Below are 19,413 nucleotides of genomic sequence, written 5' to 3'. Positions count from 1 at the left end.
GTGCTGGAGTTTGTTCCCACAGGCAGAAGGGTGGGAAGGGCATTCCATAATCCCACAGAGGTTCCAACAGGACACATTTATAATAATAATAATAATAATAATAAATAATAATAATAAATAATAATAAAAATATAATATATAATATATAATAATAATAAATAATAATAAAATTTATATAATATATATAATATAATAATAATAAATAATATTATTAGCAGCAGCAGCCCCTGTGGTTGCCAATACTACACTAATTACTACCAATGCTCATAAATCTATTTAGTCTAATAAATAATCCTAGTTTTAGGTAGTAAGAGGTGATACCACCACTGGATCTTACAAGATAATATTGTCAATAGAATTTAACAGTAGAATTTATTGATAATTGTACTAATAGCTAACGCCTATACTGCAGGAGATGATAATAAACACTAATAAACTAATACTACTAATTAATGCAAAATATTGATGAAGCTATTAACCAGCCCCTGTCACTACACTGAGAGGACAGCGGGCAAATGATGGGTGACACTGGAGGCCACTGGGTGACCCCGAGGCCTTGGGCTCCCCTGGACTGCACTGGCAGTGTTTGGTCCATTACACCAAAGTTGCCCCAGCTCATAATAATTAACCCCTGTGTCCTCATTTGACCCCAGCTCAATTAACAGAGACACAAATGACCTCAAGTAACCCCTACGACCTCAAGTAACCCCGATGAGGACCTCAAATGACCTCAAATGACCCCAATGACCTCAAGTAACCCCGATCAGGCCCTCAAATGACCTAAAGTAACCCCATTGTAACTGTGAGCAGAGATTCAAATGACCTCAAGTAACCCCTGTGTCCTCATTTGACCCCAGATCAATTAAAAGAGACACAAATGACCTCAAGTAACCCCAATGACCTCAAGTAACCCCGATGAGGACCTCAAATGACCTCAAATGACCCCAATGACCTCAAGTAACCCCAAAGAGAGACTCAAATGACCTAAAGTAACCCCATTGTAACTGCGATCAGAGATTCAAATGACCTCAAGTAACCCCTGTGTCCTCATTTGACCCCAGATCAATTAAAAGAGACACAAATGACCTCAAGTAACCCCTACGACCTCAAGTAACCCCGATGAGGACCTCAAATGACCTCAAATGACCCCAATGACCTCAAGTAACCCCGATGAGGACCTCAAATGACCTCAAGTAACCCCTGTGTCCCCATTTGACCCCCATTACCCTCCTTTGACCCCACAGTGGCTTCTTTGAGGGTTTTTTCCACCTTCAGTTGGCCCCCCGTGTCCCCAGCTGCCCTCACTGACTCGTTTTGGGTTCCCACTTGCCCCCTTTGTCCCCCTTTGTCCCCAAGGGGTGTCCCCTGGCCCCCAAATGTCCTGGGGGCTCAGCTGGGCCTGTGTGTCCCTGAGTCTGTTCCATTTCTGGGCCCCTCCAGGCTCTGGAATGTTGGAGTGGCAGAACCCGGGTTTATTCTATCTCCTCTATGTGCAAAATATTCATCTATTGGTAGGTATGAATAGGTATCAATGAATATTCAATGGATATATTCATATATTCAAACATATTATTATTTTCTTATCTCTATTAATAGCACATAATAAATTCAAATAATTTTATTCTGGAATTGTGATGCCTATAGACATAATGTGTGATTAATTATACACAGTTTTAGAATTTCTATGCAGTAACTATGAAAGTCTGCAGAATGTTCCCATGGATTCCCTTGGATTCTCTCCCTGGGTGGTAACTTCATGTCCTTCTTGGTCTTGATGGATTCGAGCCTTTATTCATTGATTCTCCCAGAATATGTTTAATTATTGTAATCTTTGTATAAATCTTTCCTGGCCTCTGCCAGCACCCACAGTATAAATCTGAATTTAACAGATAATTGTGGTAAATAATTATCAAATAACTCCAAAGTCAGACTGCAAAGGATCCAGGAGGCTGAAATCCTAAAATATTCATTTTCCAGCACTCACAGAAGCACCACACCACACACACCATATGCTACAACAAAGGAAATTTTATTTAAAAATAAAACTTTGTTTTGTTTTCTTTCTTACTGACACAGGTGAATGAAATCCCAAACAAAGAAGCTCTTAGTGGGCAGCATACAAGGATGGAAACAATTAATAAATAACATTAGTATAACCTCTAAACATTAACAATGCATCTGCAAACAAAATGAGGACTTTAAACCAAGTGAACCTTAAAGCTCAGCTACTCTGTAAGAATATTTACCTTCTGTTTTTCCTTATTCTTTACAGATCTGAAAGGATTAAATACTGCTATTATAATTTTATATTAATGACACTATTATACTTTTTTTTTTTTAAATATTTTGTGAAAATCTCAACATTTTTTAACACTGATATTTTACAAATTGGTATTTGTCATCCGTGAGAAAGAACAACAGTAACAGCAGCTCCTCCTCTGCTGGGAATTTCAAACAAAAAAAGATTTCTAGGAGGAACTTTAAAAACAAATGTCCTTATTCCCCACTAATCTTTAAAGTGGCACCTTTGAGAAGGTGCCCTGGGAGTTGCATTTTTTCTTGCTCAACTGAAAATAAAAAAAAAACCAACAAACCAGCCAAGCAAACCACATTTACAGTAACGAGCCTGCCTCAGGAGTAGCTACAGTAATGCCACCAGTGCGGTGCACGAGGCCTCATGCTGGGCCCTGAGCATGCCTGGCCCCCCAGGGGAGGGCTGGGGCAAGGACATGCACAAAAAAGGGAAAGATTTGGGATTCCTGCTCGGCTCCAGCACTGGAAATCACCGGGATCCTGCTCAGGAGGGCACCTCCTGCTTCCCACAGCTCCTGCTCCTCTTGGGAGTGTTTCCTGCTCCTCTTGGGAGTGTTTCCTGCTCCTTTTGGGGACAGCTGCAGGGCAAACCCAGCATTTTTTACCCCACCCGAGCCCGTCCCACAGTGCTGACTTGGCCCCGAGCTCGGCACAGCACCAGTCCAGACTGGAAGCTCCACAGCTGAAATGCTACAAAACACAGTGTCAGAGTCCCAGGGACAATCACCCAGCTCTCCTGCTCCTCCTTTTCACCCCTTTCAGAGCAGGTCCGTGCTCAAAGGCAGCTCTGCTGCTTGTCCAGCTCTGCTCGTTTTCCCAGAGGGGCGGATTCTCGGATCCAGCCTGGCCATGCAGCATCCCCTTAAGAAAGGCACTAAACATTTGGGTTGTTTTTTTTCCTTTTTAAAGTAGCATCAGAAAGTTAATTTTCTTCAGAATAAAGAAGAAGGAGGTGAAGGGAAAGAAGAGCAATCAATCTTGGGCTTAGAAAGAACAAGGAAATTCCACTGGGCAGTGCCTGGATTGACCTGGCAGAGCACAGCCATAAGACATGGCCAGGACTCTGCTGCACTCAGTGGAATCAGCAAATTCTTAACGTGTCTGAGGAAGAAAAGGCAAGACTTAAGTTTCTTAAATCAGTTTGAGACATAAACAAGTGCACAGAAAGGACACATGCAGAGAAATCAGTGATACATGCCACAAAAGATTGCTCTCTCTAATCTCTAATACCCGGAACAACACCCACAGGAACATCTCTTGGCACATAGACCCCAAAGACAGGCCTGGAACAGCTCTGCCAAGCAAGGTTTCATTGAAATTACAGCCAGCCTGCCCTGAGGGGCTTGGAGGGGACAGGGAATCACTGCTCTGGTCACACACACGGGGCAGGACAAGAGTTAAGGCTTTGGAGCAGGCTGGACTCAGCTCTGCTCAGCCATGGCAAGAGTCACACTGACACACTGAGCTCACACAGCAGGGCAGACACCAAGTGGCTCCAAACCAACCCAGAGCCGAGTGGGAGTGTGAAAAAGAGGGAAACAAACCCCTCACTAAAGGGCTTTCACCTGGATCTCCAGGACAAGGGACTGTGTGGCTGCTCAGGCCCCCCAGTGTGACACAACAGCCCTCAGAGCTGTCCCCTGCTCCTGCCTCAGCAGCACCAGTGCTGCCCTTGCTTCTCCAGAGGCTCCCACATGCCCAGCACATCCCACAGGGAGCAGGGCTGGCACCCCTGGCAGCTGCTCCGGAGGCACAGGAGGAAGAGCAGCTCTTATTCCCCTTCTTCTTCCCCCAGGCACTGACCCCACCTTGCCCAGGGCTCCTGGGGGCTGTGCCCAAGCCCTGCGCCCTGCAGAGCACCCTGCCCACTGCCAGACCTGACCCCAAAACAGCAAAGGCTGCTGGTCTCTGAGCGTGGCAGGAGATCTCCTCACGCTGTCTGAGAGTGTTTTCTTCACCACAGAAAGGAGGGGAGTAAAGAGACACAGCTCAGCCTGCCTGGAAGCCACTGCAGCAATTCAGAAAGCTAAAACCTCTGCTTTAATTAAAAAGCCACTTTCTGCTCTGCTAACACTTGTGAAGGCCTCTCTGCCGACTGCAGCCATCTGGATTCCTCAAAAGGCCAAACTGCACCTGACTGCCAGAATCACTCCAGCAACATTCCTTGGCCTGGTGACCCCTTGCTGACCTCAGGCAGATGCAACTGATGCTGGACATGCTCCAAAGGCCAAGAGCCTCTCAGGCTGTCAGGCTGTGATCTGTCTGTGCCTCCTGGATCTAAATCCTCTCCAAAGGAACCATCCACTCCTCCTCTATGAACAGAGTTAAGTAGCTGAGTAGGCAAGTCAGGTTTTTCCAATGTAACAGCTGAGTTCTGACCTTTAAAGCCATGTGATCACTTCACAAATACAGAATTTTTTCCCCCAGGTCTGGTTTAACACCAGACCTGGCAATACCTTAGAGAAATGGAAATGGAACAGAGAGCCCTCATGTTCTTTTGACAGCCATGCAGAGAACTGCTGCACTTCTGTGACTGCAAAGCAGGTGAGATACCAACAAACACATCAGCTGCATCTACCAATTCCACAAAACACCCTGGCACGATGATGGCTCCTGCACAAGCTCTCTGGAGGAGGTGAGGGAATGTGTGTGAAGGCCACTAGCCTGCAACAGCCACCATGCAATGAAGATAAATAAAACATCCTATTTACCAGGTGCAACATTCCTAGGGAAGAGCAATGGGAGTGCCCAGTGCTGGCTGCTCCAGCCCAGCAGGGCCACAATCAAGTTTGAGCACTGAAGCACAAAATGCTCAAGGCTAAGAGGGGAGAAGCAGCAGCCCCAGCTCTTTGCTCTTGCTCGAATTCTTTCCCCCTGTCCCACCTCTCAAAACCAGGCCAAGCTCCTCCAGCTGCTGGAATCTGGTGCTGCCAGTGTAAGAGCACACACACCTGAGAGAAATCCAACTGCCAGCACTGCCAGGATCAAAATCCCTGACAGAAGCTCATCCTGCTCTCTCCAGGCAGCAAGGGAGGACTGGAATCAGAAGCAATAACTGCTACTATTACAGGCAAGGGGGACACACCATGGCCAACAGGAAGCAATCAAACGATTCTTCCAAGGTCTCCTAAAAATTCCCAGCAGAAAGTGACCTTCCAGCTGCTCTAAAAAGCCTGAGCCAGACACACAGCAGCGAACAGATCCAAACCTAGTACCATGAACCACAGGACACACCACACCGACCTCGAGACTTTGTTTCTCTGAGCATCCACTTAAAATTCACAGCACAAAACAACTCCCCCCAGCCTCCAGGGTATGGGCTCGGGGATCCCTTGTCATGATACTTTCTCTACCGACACCCTGGAAATAAATCTGCTCTCTCAGACAAGAGGTAGGGGTAAAGGACTCCAAGACATACACTGTATAAAACACCGCTCCACTCCGCTTCATCCCACTGCTTTGAAATCTGGAACCACGAAAACCTGATAACTGATTCTCTTAAAGAGGCAGGACTGACCTCAGCACGAAGTCTCTAAAGGAACCCCCTTCCCCTTTGGTGCACAGCTGGGCAGCAGCTGCCCAGGCAGTTGGTCCACAGCAGCTCAGGTGTGGAGGTGGTCGTGTGCTATGTGGCCACGTGCGCCGGGGAGGAGATGGACACGAACTCCCGCAGAATGTTCTTGGCCATCTCAATATTGTTATGTGCAATGACCAGAGCTTTCTGAATGTCCTGATATGAGTAGCCTTGGCTCATGAGGTTCTCGATCTCGCTGGAGAGGTGCAGGGAGGAGCTGGCCCCGCTGCTGGCTCCTCCTGCTTGGCAGCTCCCGGCTTTCCGCTCCGAATTTATCCGCCGGGGCAGCGGCTTTGGCGGCCGCTCTGGGACTTGGGAGCCGTCTGAAAAACCTGCAAGGAGAAACAAGTGCATCACTTCAGTGAAAAGAAGTGGAAATTTTGCTTGGAACAAAGCTGAGATGACATCAGGGGGATAAAAGGCACTTCAGAAAGCTGTCACTGAGCTCCGACGCTTTCTCCAACCCTTTTATCCTCCCTCCCAACCTGCCCAGCTTCCCCTCCTGTGTGCAAAAACAGCTGTGGAGATTGTTTTTAATTAGCAGGTCTCATCAGGCTCATTTATTAAGACAAAACCTTATAAAAAAATGACATAGGATCTATGTGTGTAAGCAGAGCTCAGATAGCAGCCTTAGAATCAGAAAAAATACCATGAATATTCAGTTCTTTACCAGACATCCCATTTCCTCCCAGAACCAGACAGAACCCTCCAGTTTAGCTGTCCAGTTTAGCTCCCTCACCTCTGTGTGCACAAACCCAGTCCCAACTCAGCCACCACAATTGCTTCAGCAACTGAATTATGCTCTCTGAAGGGTCAGCAACTGAATTATGTTCTCCTTTTCCTCTGCTGAAGCTCTCCCTGCCTAATGGCAGATCAATAAAGCCCAGCCTGTTCTGCTTTTCCCTGAGTCATTCTGATGTGACACTGCCCTGCAGCCACATCATGCGCTGCTGGGAAAAGGAAATAACAGCCAATAAACCAAACAAGTCACCAAACTCTCCAAGGAAAAACCACATTGTTTAATGTGCTCATCCAGCATCTGATCATTCCTGAGTTTTAGCCTCCTGTATCACTGCAGAAAGCATTTTTCTGCCAATCACAGGAAACTCTTCTGCATGGATATTTGACATCACCTTAAAAAAAAGATTTATTTGTCTCCTGGAAAAAGTCCTCACAGCACTCCACAGAGTTTTCTGGCAGCAGAACTGGAGTACAACAGACAAATCACATCCAAACAATCCCTTTGTAAGAGTGGGCACCGCAGCCTGCTCAGAGAAGCAGCATTGTGGGGCCTTTCTGAAACACTTGCACCAAAAGCCCTGAGACAGAGAAGGCTCTTCAGGAACCAAATTCCCTGAAGCCTCCTCACCAACCACAACTCAGTCCAGCTCCCTCATCTTCAGAATTCAAGTTTCTCATGCATGAAAAGCTTTTTGTACGTGTGAGAAAGAGGTCTGCCCACTCCTCTGCCCCAAACTGCCTTCTGGAATAGCTGCTTCAGCTTGAGCTGGATCAAGTTTCAGAGACCACGGGTCAGTCTGAAAGGACAACTGCTAAAACAGTTATTTTGGTAAATCATTAATAAACCAAACTGCAGGGTCCAACTCCTGAGAGCATAAATCTGCCAAGATGAATCCCACACCGGTCAGGCTTGCTTGCACCAGTGTCTTGCTTCCCATTTTCCACATTTTCCATTTCCCTACCCCTAAAGCAGGATAACAGCAGTGTTATTTCAGGGCTGTAGAAACAAAGTGTCAGTGATTAAGCTCAGTACTTCATCTGTGATTTGCTCCGTTCCTTTTTATCCCTTTCAGCCAAATTCTACACACACAGGGACAGATTTAAAAAGAGAAACAGGGACCAGGGAGGAGGTGGGGCAAAAATAATGAACTTTTCTGCACTAGGAAACTCTTCTCTGTGCTGAAGAAGGTCAGGGAAGTGGAATGGTGAAGCATGAAAAGAGAAGACTCGCTGGGGGAAGGGGTTCTGGGTACAGGAGGTTCTGCCTCCAGAAGGAACATGAAACTCATTCCTGTTCCTTGGCAAATCACCAGCACATTCAGACTGAAAACCCCCAGCAGGAAGAGTTTCAAAGCTTCCTTAAGAGCTGCTGAGCAGGGAATAAGTCAATCATTATTCAGAAAGGCTCTTGGAGACACGAGGCTTTAGTTCTTCCCTCAGAGAATGTGCCCTGCAGCCAGAAGGACACAACGTCCTCTATTCCCCAGGGACAAAAAGCTGACCTTGCTGAGCCACTGGTCCCCACTCAGAGGAGCTGAGAGCATCAGGCAGAACATTTGTGCCATCTGCAGGGACTGACAGAGCCACAAACTGTGCCAGGCCAGCCCTGGGTCTTCCACTTGGAGCAGGGACACAATCCCTGAATGGTTTGGGTTGGAAGGGACCTCAAAGCCCATCTCCTTCTACCCCCTCCCATGGGCAGCGACACCTTCCACTGACCCGGGGTGCTCCAACCCCAAATGCAACCTGGACTTGGACACTTGCAGGGATGGGAAATCCTGTCTCATGCCCTGGTACACCCTGGTACAAAAATATTCTATCCCCTGTAGTCAACAGTGGATTAAGGAATATACTTTAAGCTGAGAAAAGCTTTTCCTAACTGTGATTTCGGTCTGATCTACAAGCTTAGGGACTAAACGACCAAGGCAGTGCATTCCAAGCTATAAATCAAACAAAAGCTAAAACAAATCAAACAAAATACCTAAGAATCAGTGTAATTCTGCCTCTGTAATTCTGATTTTACAGCTTACATCCAAAATCTCAAGTGAGTGACACAGGTTTCAAACCAGCAGAGCCAGCCATCGGTACCAAGAAGAGACACAAGAGCTCTCTGACCTGTGGCAGGGTCATTTTCCAAGGACATTCGGCTGAAGGCAGGAGTGGCATTGGAGATATCAGACAGTGTGCGACGAGCAAGGGCAACGGGGAGTGGCGGCTTGGGGACATCATAACCATCTTCTTCATTCTCTGACTCCTCAGGGCCGTTGCTGGCAGTGGCTGCTGCCAGGTTCCCTTCATCTGGAAGAGGAGGCACATTCTGAGCTCTGGGACTGAGCTGTCTGTCCAGGCAGACTCTGTTCCCCCATTTCCAAACACTGACAGGACACAGAACTAAAGTTTTGCTGCTAAAACCTCACATTTAATGGCAGCACTTTCCAAAAGGGAAATTTAGGCTAAAAATACTTGACTATTTAAGTAAAAATACCTGTTCCCCCCCGAGAACGGCACAGGAAAACCCGATTGTCCCTGGAGTACGGCATGGGGCAAAACCCGGACTGGATTTCTCCCAGAGCATGGAGTGGATTCGGTTGGGGGCAAAACCCGGACTGGATTTCTCCCAGAGCATGGAGTGGATTCGGTTGGGGACAAAACCCGGACTGGATTTCTCCCGGAGTATGGAATGGATTCGGTTGGAGGCAAAACCCGGACTGGATTTCTCCCGGAGTATGGAATGGATTCGGTTGGAGGCAAAACCCGGACTGGATTTTCCCCCAGTGTACGGAATGGATTTGGCTGGAGGGAAAACCCGGGCTGGATTTTTCCCCAGAGTACAGAATGGATTCAGGGAAAAACTGGATTTTTCTGGCGTATGGAATGGGAATACTTTAAAATGCATGCACAGACTTACATTTCTACATCCATCCCAGCTATTTCAACAACAAAACCAAATGTTATTCCTTTAATTTAGCCTAAAATGCTGTTCCACTGGCACCAGGAATTCACTGTACCCCAGTTCCTCAGCTGTCTTTTAGCACAGCCACTCACCAGAAGTGCTGACAGCCTCGAAAGCAGAGGATGCTGCTTGGGAGCGAATGTTGTACATTGCTTCATACATGGAGCCCTCGGGCTGCTGGTCACAGTCCAAAACTCTGAGGGAGAGAACACATTCCCCTTCACACAGGTGACAGCGGCCACCACCTCCACCCCGTCCCTGTGACAGAGCTTGTGCACAGATTCTTGTTTCAAAGTGAAATCACCACTGCTCTGTGAAGTATTTGTTCTGGAAAATGCTCTGGTAATGTTTATTGCAGTACAGCACCTCAGCTTAAAAGAGTTAAAATGATACCACCAAAACTGATACCACCAAAAATTACATTTTAATAAGGGTTTTGAATTTCAGTTGTTTCTGCTCTCAAAAAGGTTCCTGGCAAAGAGAGAGGGAAGGAAGGGGATATCTGAGTCCTTTAATACTGTACAAGGACTCTGCACAAGAGCACTGGTCACATTTCCTTTATTGCTATTTTAGTCAAGATCTGGTGAATATCACTAGGGGAATTCAGAAATCTGAGCAAGCAAAATTCCCACCCTGATGTCCCAAATGTGCTGCCCCAGAGCTGGGAGGAGGAAGTGCAAAACCATCCAGGATCTCACCGTAAACTCTGAGTCATTTCCAAAGGCATTTTGAGCTCTGGTTTTTGCACAGCAGGACCTGGAGGCACCACAGGCAGAGAGGATGGTGACATGTACTCAGTGTCCTCATCGCCCTCAGACTGCTCCCCAGGAGGCAGTTTTGGTACAGGCAGTGGTCTGGAGGCAGGAGAAAGAAGATATAAAACATTTACACAAAATCTAATTAATATCAAGGTGCCCTTTAAAAATCCACAGTCACCTCACAGCAAGTCTTGTCTAAAGAGATAATTTGGTTTTCAGGAAGCAGCCCACAAGGTCACACTGGCACAAGGTCATTGTCTCAGGTTACAAGGTAAAATGTAAACAAAAGTATGCATTCTATCACCAGCTGTTAAAACTGGGTGGGGCAATGTTTCTTATCTCTTCCATGACTCATCCCTGATAACACCCTCACCACGTGACCCATGGAATGACATCATCCCATTGTGAGAGGCCCCACCCAGGGGGAGGGGTCAAGCATTCCCACCTGGATATAATCTGGGGTTTGGAACAGCACACTCAGCCCTTACCTACTGGATTCCCAGAGGATAAGAGCTACAGCTCCAAACCTTCTACAGGATCACGGCTTCAACAGGACCATTTCATCTGGACTGCCACCACCACCCTGCCTGACAGGGTGTCAGGTTGTGTGCTGCCTCTGTCAGTGTTCTTGTACTATTGCATTTATTTTAATTTTCCCATTAATTTATAATTCTGACTTGCCATCTTCCACTGGTCTGTTTTCAAACTAGTACAGTCATGATGCAAAAGGAAGTGATGATATCATGCACTTTTACATCACATAAAGCCCCACTCAAAAGTGAATTCATTAAAAAGCTGATGGTGTCTGGAGCCTGATTCCTACTGCCACAGCCCAGGGGAACTCCCAGCTCTCCCCACAGCTCTTTGGGATGCTGATTTCAGCTGCTTTCTCTTAAACTGTGTGTTTTGAATCTGTCAGAGTTTAAGACTGAAAGAGTTGTGTCAGTTCTGTCCCTGGCACCAGCACCCTGCAATTCCCACTCTGTAAGTTAGAAAAAAATCCCAGCAGACCTGGCAGCTAAGGAGTAGATGGCATTGGCAGATGAGGAGGGTTTGATTTTGGGGTGTTCACACTCTGAGCTTGCTGCTGGACCACTGCTGGAGCTCTGGAAGACAAAATTCCAAAGCATGAATCAGAAATACCACAGGTCCCAGTGTAGCTGCAAAGCCACTCATTGAACAGCCTCTGTGGGAATGAAGCACCCTCATTTATTCCACAGCATTTACTAACACCTCAGAAATCTAGGAATTCTCTAACAGCCTTCCCTCAGTGAGGACACTGCAGGGCTTTTCCCACAGGAAGAACTTCACATGTTTTGAGATTTCAGTGGCCTTGGCAAATTCAGCTGAAACAGGCCAAGATGGGAGCCAAGAGGAAAAGGATGCAAGACAAGCACACACATTTGGAGACAGGATAACAACTGTGCACGTGCCACTTTCTTAGAAAATCTGGCTAAAAATGTGCTGGATTTCAATTGTAGCAAGCTGGAAGCATTAAAAGGAAAAATCAAGGAAATAGAATCAAGGAAAGCAAAACTGCCTGCAATTTCTTTTAGAGAACAAAATATTGGACTACTCAGTACACTGGTAACAGTGTCCTGCACATGAACAGACCCAAATTTAACTCAGGTTTTACCCTGTCAAACTCATCACAGCTGATGTGTGTAGGTTTCTCAGGGCTGAAAATCGAGCAGAGTCAATCAGAGTTTTTCAGATAACAATAGAAAAAAGTCTCAGCTTTTCAACACTGAAAGGTGAACACTGATCAGGCAATTGTGGCTCATGACTGCTGAAACTGCGATTTCAACCTTGCTCCCAAGAGGAATGAAAGCACTTCCCTTGCCTGGCATCCACCAGCTTCTTTCCATCTCTCCCTTGACAAAATCCCACTCCTCAGTGTGATAAGAGTGTGCTTTTCTCCCAGATTACCTCCAGCCCCCCCAGACCCACTCACCCCCGGGTTGTCCAGGCTGAGCGTGCTCCCAAGCCGGAGGCTCTCAGCCCTGGATTCCGCCTGGGAGGGCAGCGAGAAGGGAAGCGAGTGCCGGTTGGACAGTTCTCTCCCAGCCCACACGTCCCCGGGGCTCACAGCTGCCGCCGGGGCTTTGGGGATGGGCCTGGCTGGCCACAGGTCACCCTGGCGGTTGGAGGGCAGCGGGGGTGGCTTGTCCCTGGCAGGACAGTCCCCCGGGGTGCAGGGCAGGGGCCGTCGCTGCGGGCGCCCCTCGGTGCCCAGGGAGTGGGGCCGGTCCGGAGGCGGCGGTGGAGGGAGGTCCCGGAGCGTGGGTGGGATTGGCAGAGGTTTGTCCTTGTGCAGAGCACCAGGTGCGGCCTGCAGGGCACAGGAATGGAAAATATTGCTTAACAAAGGCAGCCCAGCCAGAAAAGATAAACAGGTGGGAGCAGAAGGGAGACTTTTGGGGTGGTTTTATGTGTTTTTACAAGGAATTGTCTCTGAGGATGTGGAGATATCTCCACACCTTCCGTACAGGCTTGAGGAGATAACAGGAACTACGTGCACTCCAGCCAGGCACTGGACACCCCAGATTCTTCTTCTTCAAGGAAAACATGAGTTTACAGCAGCCTTAGACTGGATTCCAAACAGAGCCTCCCCACTATTTAAAAAAATGATTCAATTGTGGGTTATTTGTACAAGTTAACATTCATCAGTCAGCAATGAGTATTCACAGAAATAGGTATTTTCTTCTGCTTGAACTTTCCTAATTTCATTATTTCATCCAAACCAGATGAAAAACTGCTGCTGCATCTCAAGAACCATTAACTTAATGCCACCAAGATCATCCTACTGCCTTCTGCTGATCAATCAGAAAGCCAGTTAATTTCTCCCAGTCACACACATTGAATTCCTTCCTTCATTTTCTATCTAAAACAATGCTTGACGTAAAATTGAGTGCAGAAAAGTTGGGAGAGAAATATGATACCTTCTGTCTTAGCTAGAACAAAATACAAGGAAAATCTAAAGGCTACAGGGAGCAGGGATTGAGGCTGAAAACCAGGGAATATGATGGTAGTAACAATAATTTGGTAGTTCAGGGAGTAAGGTAGTAAGGGAGGCTGGACTGAAAAGGAAGAAAGTACTTGGGGACGTCACAGAGAACACATTGGGGTCACCAGATTGTTGTGCTCCCTGCCTGCCCCATCCCAATCACAGCTGAAGGTGAAAGGAGCCTGTCTGACCTTGGAAGTGGTGCCAGGGCTGGAGGCCCCGGGGGGGTTGGCCACTCGCTGCTGCAGCAGGTCCAGGCGAGGGGGCACGGGAGGGAGGGTGGCCTGAGGAGCCACCGAGAACGGCGAGGGAGGACGCTCCACCTGAGAGGGGACAAGGGCACAGTCAGCACACGGCTCAACCCACAGAATTCCTGTCCTCTGGAGAGGCTTTCCAGCTGTCTGGCTGCAATATTGGTGACAAATTGCTCTGTGAGTAGCAGCCATCCTCCAGGAATGCAGCCAGTTCCCAGCACTGCAGCACTCGGAGCAATCACTGAGGAATGGGCTTAGCTGTGAGACACCACCGCAAATGCACACCTGGAAACATCAACCAAGCTGTTCTGAGGGAGTAACAAACCTGCCTCAGTGGGCCCTGAGCAGGGAAAAGCTGGTTTTCAACACCAGAGGGCACGATCTGCTGCAAACCTTCCTGTCCCTGTGCAAACTGCCTTGACTACAGAGCACTGATGCGCACCAAACCTTCCCGTTTTGTCCCTGGAAAGCTGGTTTTCCACTTAGCAAAGCAGAACAGTGCCTGTTCTTCTCTTTAGTTTCTCTTTTTTACAGTCAAAGCTAGTGCTTTTTAATTTTGAAAAGCTTCATGCATGTTTGAGCTCACTAAAGCCAACAGAGTATCAACATTGACAGGATGTCACACCAAGGAAATTGCTTTGCTTCCCCAAAATATGTACATAAAACCCTCCAGGAATAGTGTTTACTGATTAGTACATTATTTACAGGGTGGAAGATGAAGGGAAATAAGACTCTAGGTAAACCAGAGGAGAAAATTCTTTCTGAAATGCAGCTTATTTTAGTTGATTCAGCTATTAAGATTAGCCAAATTCAAACCCAGTTCTTTATGCAGGAAAACAATGCAAGAGCAGCAATCAGATTTTGAAATGAAAAATGAAAATGAAATGAAAAAACCACGCAGGGGTCCACAAAGAACACCTGTCTTGTACACAGCTCCTGGAGGGAAGCAGCACTAAAGGCAGAGTTATCACACCTTTATTAGACAAATTTATCAGCCACCATATGAAAAGATGACAGCCAAATTGAGTTCCTCAGCAGAACAGCCTGCCCTCTACCTTGTTATTCATCAGGACCTTGGGAAGGCTGTACCTGCCTGGCTGGATCCACCACTGGGGAAAAATGGACGGATTTTTGCTGATCTGGGTGAAATCTGGCTAGGAAATCAAAACCTAACACCCAGAGGAGTGTTCCAAAACCAGGTCTTCCAGCAGGTCAGGCCAGCTGTTTCACCCCTCTAGGGATTCCTCCAAGACAACACACAAAAGATCAAAGGCTTCAAAGTGTGATCCCAAACTGACAGTGTGAAGCGAGCTCACAAAACCGGACCTAAACCGCTGTTTTCCATCTTTTCTGTTACAAGGTCTGAGGACCATCACAGGCACAAATCATGAAGAGAAAACTGCTGGAGAAAAGGCACTGCCACATTTATCAGCACCCATTCCAGTGACCTTACTTTGGTACCAGCGAGTTCTTTCATCATGAAGAGGGAATCATCAGCTTTGTCATCGTCGTCGTCATCGTAATTGGGAGAGGGGGTTCCTTCTGCCCCTTGCCTGGACAATCCTCCTCCTCCTCTGGGATCAAACGGATCCACCACGATTGGCTCCGTGCCTTTGATCTCACAGCGGCAGAAGGGACAACCTTGGCCTTCTGATTCCTGCAGGGGCCAGAAGAGATCTGTCACAGCAGCCTTTGGGGTGCACAGATTATCACCTGCTTCATAAGCAATCGGCTTTTAACCTGCTTTTTGGCAGGTAGCTTTCAGCTGAGAGGAAGACAAAGGCAAACTGGGCTACAAATACAGAATATTTTCTCCTTGAAGTAGAAAAGCAGCTTTTTAGCCAGTTCTCACAGTTTTTGTCTGTTCCATATTAAGAGATCAGGCATCTAAACAGCTTCTGATGCAGTGACATTATGAGCTCAATGTTTCTGCTGCCTTCTCTCCACACCTGAACAGTTCTGAGAAGAGAATATATCTGTAAAAGAGCAGGCAGCTGCCCTCAGAGAGATAAAAGAAGAGGACAAGGCTCACCTGCCAGGCTGTGAGACAGGAGGTGCACATCAGGTGCCCACAAGGTTCGATCTTCACATCCTTGTCGTTCTCAGCACAGATTTTACACAGTTGGAACGTGGAGCCCATCTCACAGTACAGCTCATATTGTTCCTGAGGGAAAGACAGCATAAAATCACAGGGAGAACAGAAGTCTGCAAAGATTTCACTGTAATTCCATGTGCTAGATGCATCTGTCAAGCTCTGAAAAAAGTAGGGTTCAAATTATCCAAAATTTCCAGTTAAGCGTCCCAAGAAAAGCAGGGTTCAAGACATGTTGAATGGCACAAAAACATCAATATTTGGCAGAATATTCTAAAAATAAACCCCTAAAATCTGTCTTTGCAATCTCCTCTGCCCATCCCTATCACGAAAGATTTCTGTAGTTCCTCTAAAATACTGCAGCCTTAAAAACAAGTCTTGGGAATACCAAGTTTGGCAGAGGTGTATGAACAGCTAAGGAGGGTGGGAATTAGGGAGAAAGGCAGAGAGTTTGATGGGATGGAATATTTTACTCACCTGTGTAACTTTAATGTGGTCCTGAGGTGTGGGCTCACACAAGCCAGTCAAGTCAGGATTCTGATTCCGGCCGTCGGGAAATAAATAACTGGAAGCAGTTGGGAAAAAAATATCTCTATATGTGCATGAGCACACATGTACACACACACACACACACACATATAAGGCTTCTTTTGGGGGTGGCAACGATGAAAGAATGAAGGGGAGAAGCAAGGGCTGGGAATTCAAGGTATTCTGAATTCTAAAGTTTTGGAAGAATTTTATGATTGGACCAAAATCAAACATATTATTCTTAAAAGTATTGGCTCAAATTAAGGGCTTGACAAAACAAGGGATTTATGAGAAGGGAAACACTACTGCACATTTATCATCTGCTACTGCCCAGCTCTCCAGTGCAAAGACAGCTGTCAGTAATTCTTGAGTGCCAAAATAGTTCAGCAATGAGTTATTCCACTGACAGCAATGGGACTATTCAAGATTTAACTGCTTTGTTGAATCAAGGTCTTAATTTTTATCAAGTTACTTACAAGCCTTCCCTGAAGCCATCAATCAGTGCTTGGAAAAGAGGTTTGTTGTGGGGGATTGTCTGGAGAATGTTCCCATCTGCAGTGACATAGCCAATGGCCCACTGACCCAGGCGGGTACAGCTCAATCGGAAAATGTAACTAAAAACACACAAAGGAAAAGAAACCTCAGTGTGGAACAGGCAGAAAAGATTAAATGACATGTAGGCAGCCTTAGTCTGGCCATATCAAGACAGCAAATAAAAATTAGTAGGAATGACTTGATGATTTGTACCAGCTTTCCTCAACTGATCCCAGGCAGTTCAAAGGGAAACTTTGAAACACCATACAAAATGAGGAAAGAATCCAAGCACTGGCCTCCAGGTGAAATGAAACCCAGAATCCAGAGCAAGGGAACTTAACATCCTTAAAATCATTTGTTCCAAATTAACTTTCAACAAGCCAACAACAAACAGACTACAGGAGGTTTTCATGTTTAAAAGCAGCCCAGAAGTAATCACATAACCTCCAGAAAGGAACACAGAGAATCTGTCAGCCCTGCTGCAATCAGTGGTGTCAGGAAGAACCTCCCAGCAGGGCCCTGCTGGCTGAGCTCTCTCTCACCTGCCAGGTTTGTGAATGAATTTCTGCAGCCGGGCCTTCACCTCGTCATAGGTGAGGAATGCCATATACCCAGGGTGAGTCACTGCCAGGCTGTTCCAGTTCCTCAGCAAAGACGACCAGGGCTGCAGCAGCAACAAAGAAACAAATTAACCACACACTTCTGAAAAGGGTCAATATTCCTGAGTCAAAGGGTTCTTCAGTTAGAGAAACATTTTCTATTCCATCACAAATCCAGTAGAGAAACCAAAACATGCACTCCCATGCAGCACTTGGCATTTGAGTTCCTCACTTGCTGGGGATCAAATCATCACCTAAGACAGACCTTAATCAAAACTCCTTTAATAAATACTAAAGGAGAAGTCACTGAGGTCACAGCTCAAGAATAGCCATCAATTGTGCTGCTTCTGCAGAGAAAATGACTCATTCCCCAGACAGGGATGAAGGCAGGAGTTTAATGAGATTTTGCACAGGCCCAGGAACCATGACTGGTCTGCTCTCCAACACCGACTTCCTGCACAGCCTCGGGACAGTGACCTCCCCTGTGTGTCTCAGTTTCACTGTCAGTAACTTGTGACTATTCCTCATCACCCCAACCTCACCGGGGTGTGGTAAGGCTGATCTCAGACCTGAATAAAGAAACCAGCACATACATCTCAAATATTCTTTCAAATGATGCCCCAAAAGTTGTAACAATCGTTCGAAAGCTCTCGACCCTGAGAAGGGCTTGGGTGTCTAAATCTCACCTGATTTTTCCAAGGTTTTTTACTTGTCTACAAGAAAATACCAGCACTCCCTAAGAACTCTGCTTCCCCTGGAATCTGCAGTAGCTCTTGACTTGTTCTTTATGTATGACAGTTGGAAAAAGTGCTGAATGAGATCAGCTACATTGCAACACCAAACATGGGAATTCTTCATCTAGACATATCTTAATTACAACCCACCCTATCACATGGGAAAAGGCAAGTCAGAGCCAAAGAAGTAAGTGATTGTTCTTGTAAATACCCAATTGTACCATCAGAAGCTGTGTTTTTGAATTTAGCAGTACTAGAGACTGTGGGGAAGAATTTTACCTACTATTAATATCACTTCAGTGATACAGAGATTTCTCACACACACAGACATGACCACAACATCCTGGCTGTGTCAGTTCAAAAGATAGAAAGCCCAAATTCTCATGCTTGAGCTCCATCCTGAACAACCCCCATGGAAAATAAATCTGACAATAAAGAAAGGGACAAGAGAGGACAGAGTGATAAACTGAGCTTCGCATTTCCTGGCTTGCAGAAGCTGTGTCAGAACTTCAGTCTCAAAGTGACCTTTGAAAGGGAAAACCTGATTCATGGCAGGATGCTGAATGTGCCTGGGAGTTGCAGTGTATATTTAGGGAATCTTTTATCCTACAGCCAGCCTTTTATCCTACAGAAATATTACCCGCTTTTACTGCAATGTGGGGTCTTAAGTATTAATGTTTAAGGGATGGAGTGCAACACAATCAAATCTCATACAGTACATATAATGTGTGTAAAATATTAGCCTGGAATAAAGAGTTTAACCTGAAGCACTGAGACACCTTAAGTGATACCCCTTCCTCAATTCTTACCTGGAAGAGCCGTGTGAAGATGTCAAACTCAAATACTGAAATGTAGTCATTGCACGTCAGGTCGATGGTTGACTTCAGGGCCATGGCCTCCAGCCCTGAGCTGATGGGATGCACCTCATGCAGGGCCTGGCGGAAGCTTTTCCAAGGAACAATGGTCCTGGGGAAAACCAGGGAATGGGATATGGCTGAGGACCCCCACCATGTGCACACCTACACATTGTTTTTGTGAGTATCCATGTTGTGATGACAGAACAGAGAAAAATCAAAAACACCCACGAGAGATTTATTCACGTTACACAAACACAGATTTCTTGGGACAGCAGGAAATCAGCAGAGAAATGAACTTAAGACAATCTTCTCTGTACATGCAAAAATTTGGATTTAGAAGTCCCCCTCTGCTTTCTCCTTCCCCTCTTTCTGCAGTCCTATCACAGCATCACCTGATAATAATTTCATGATGTTGCAGCTGGTGGAGGAGTTAAATCTAGGTGGCTAAAAAAAAAAAAGCTGCAAACAA

General features: G+C 46.4%; 1 protein-coding gene across 1 annotated transcript in view; it reads right to left on the bottom strand.

Annotated features, from left to right (window-relative positions):
- Nucleotides 1-2,010: 2,010 nt before the first annotated feature.
- The window catches only part of CBL (Cbl proto-oncogene), a 35,665-nt gene continuing 18,262 nt past the window's right edge, over nt 2,011-19,413 (bottom strand). The window contains exons 4-16 of the mRNA XM_068994612.1: nt 18,897-19,053; nt 17,297-17,418; nt 16,697-16,834; nt 16,170-16,257; nt 15,633-15,764; nt 15,054-15,257; nt 13,538-13,669; nt 12,294-12,671; nt 11,351-11,445; nt 10,280-10,435; nt 9,674-9,777; nt 8,744-8,926; nt 2,011-6,219 (exon numbers count right to left, since the gene is read on the bottom strand). Coding sequence (XP_068850713.1) covers nt 5,939-6,219; nt 8,744-8,926; nt 9,674-9,777; nt 10,280-10,435; nt 11,351-11,445; nt 12,294-12,671; nt 13,538-13,669; nt 15,054-15,257; nt 15,633-15,764; nt 16,170-16,257; nt 16,697-16,834; nt 17,297-17,418; nt 18,897-19,053 — 2,170 coding nt within the window. The 3' untranslated portion in view covers nt 2,011-5,938. The remainder of the gene's footprint in view (nt 6,220-8,743; nt 8,927-9,673; nt 9,778-10,279; nt 10,436-11,350; nt 11,446-12,293; nt 12,672-13,537; nt 13,670-15,053; nt 15,258-15,632; nt 15,765-16,169; nt 16,258-16,696; nt 16,835-17,296; nt 17,419-18,896; nt 19,054-19,413) is intronic.

The sequence above is a fragment of the Aphelocoma coerulescens genome, chromosome 24 (genome assembly GCF_041296385.1).
Source record: "Aphelocoma coerulescens isolate FSJ_1873_10779 chromosome 24, UR_Acoe_1.0, whole genome shotgun sequence".
Lineage (NCBI taxonomy): Eukaryota > Metazoa > Chordata > Aves > Passeriformes > Corvidae > Aphelocoma > Aphelocoma coerulescens.
Note: the sequence above shows the minus strand (reverse complement) of the source record. Positions and strands in the feature narration are given on the sequence as shown.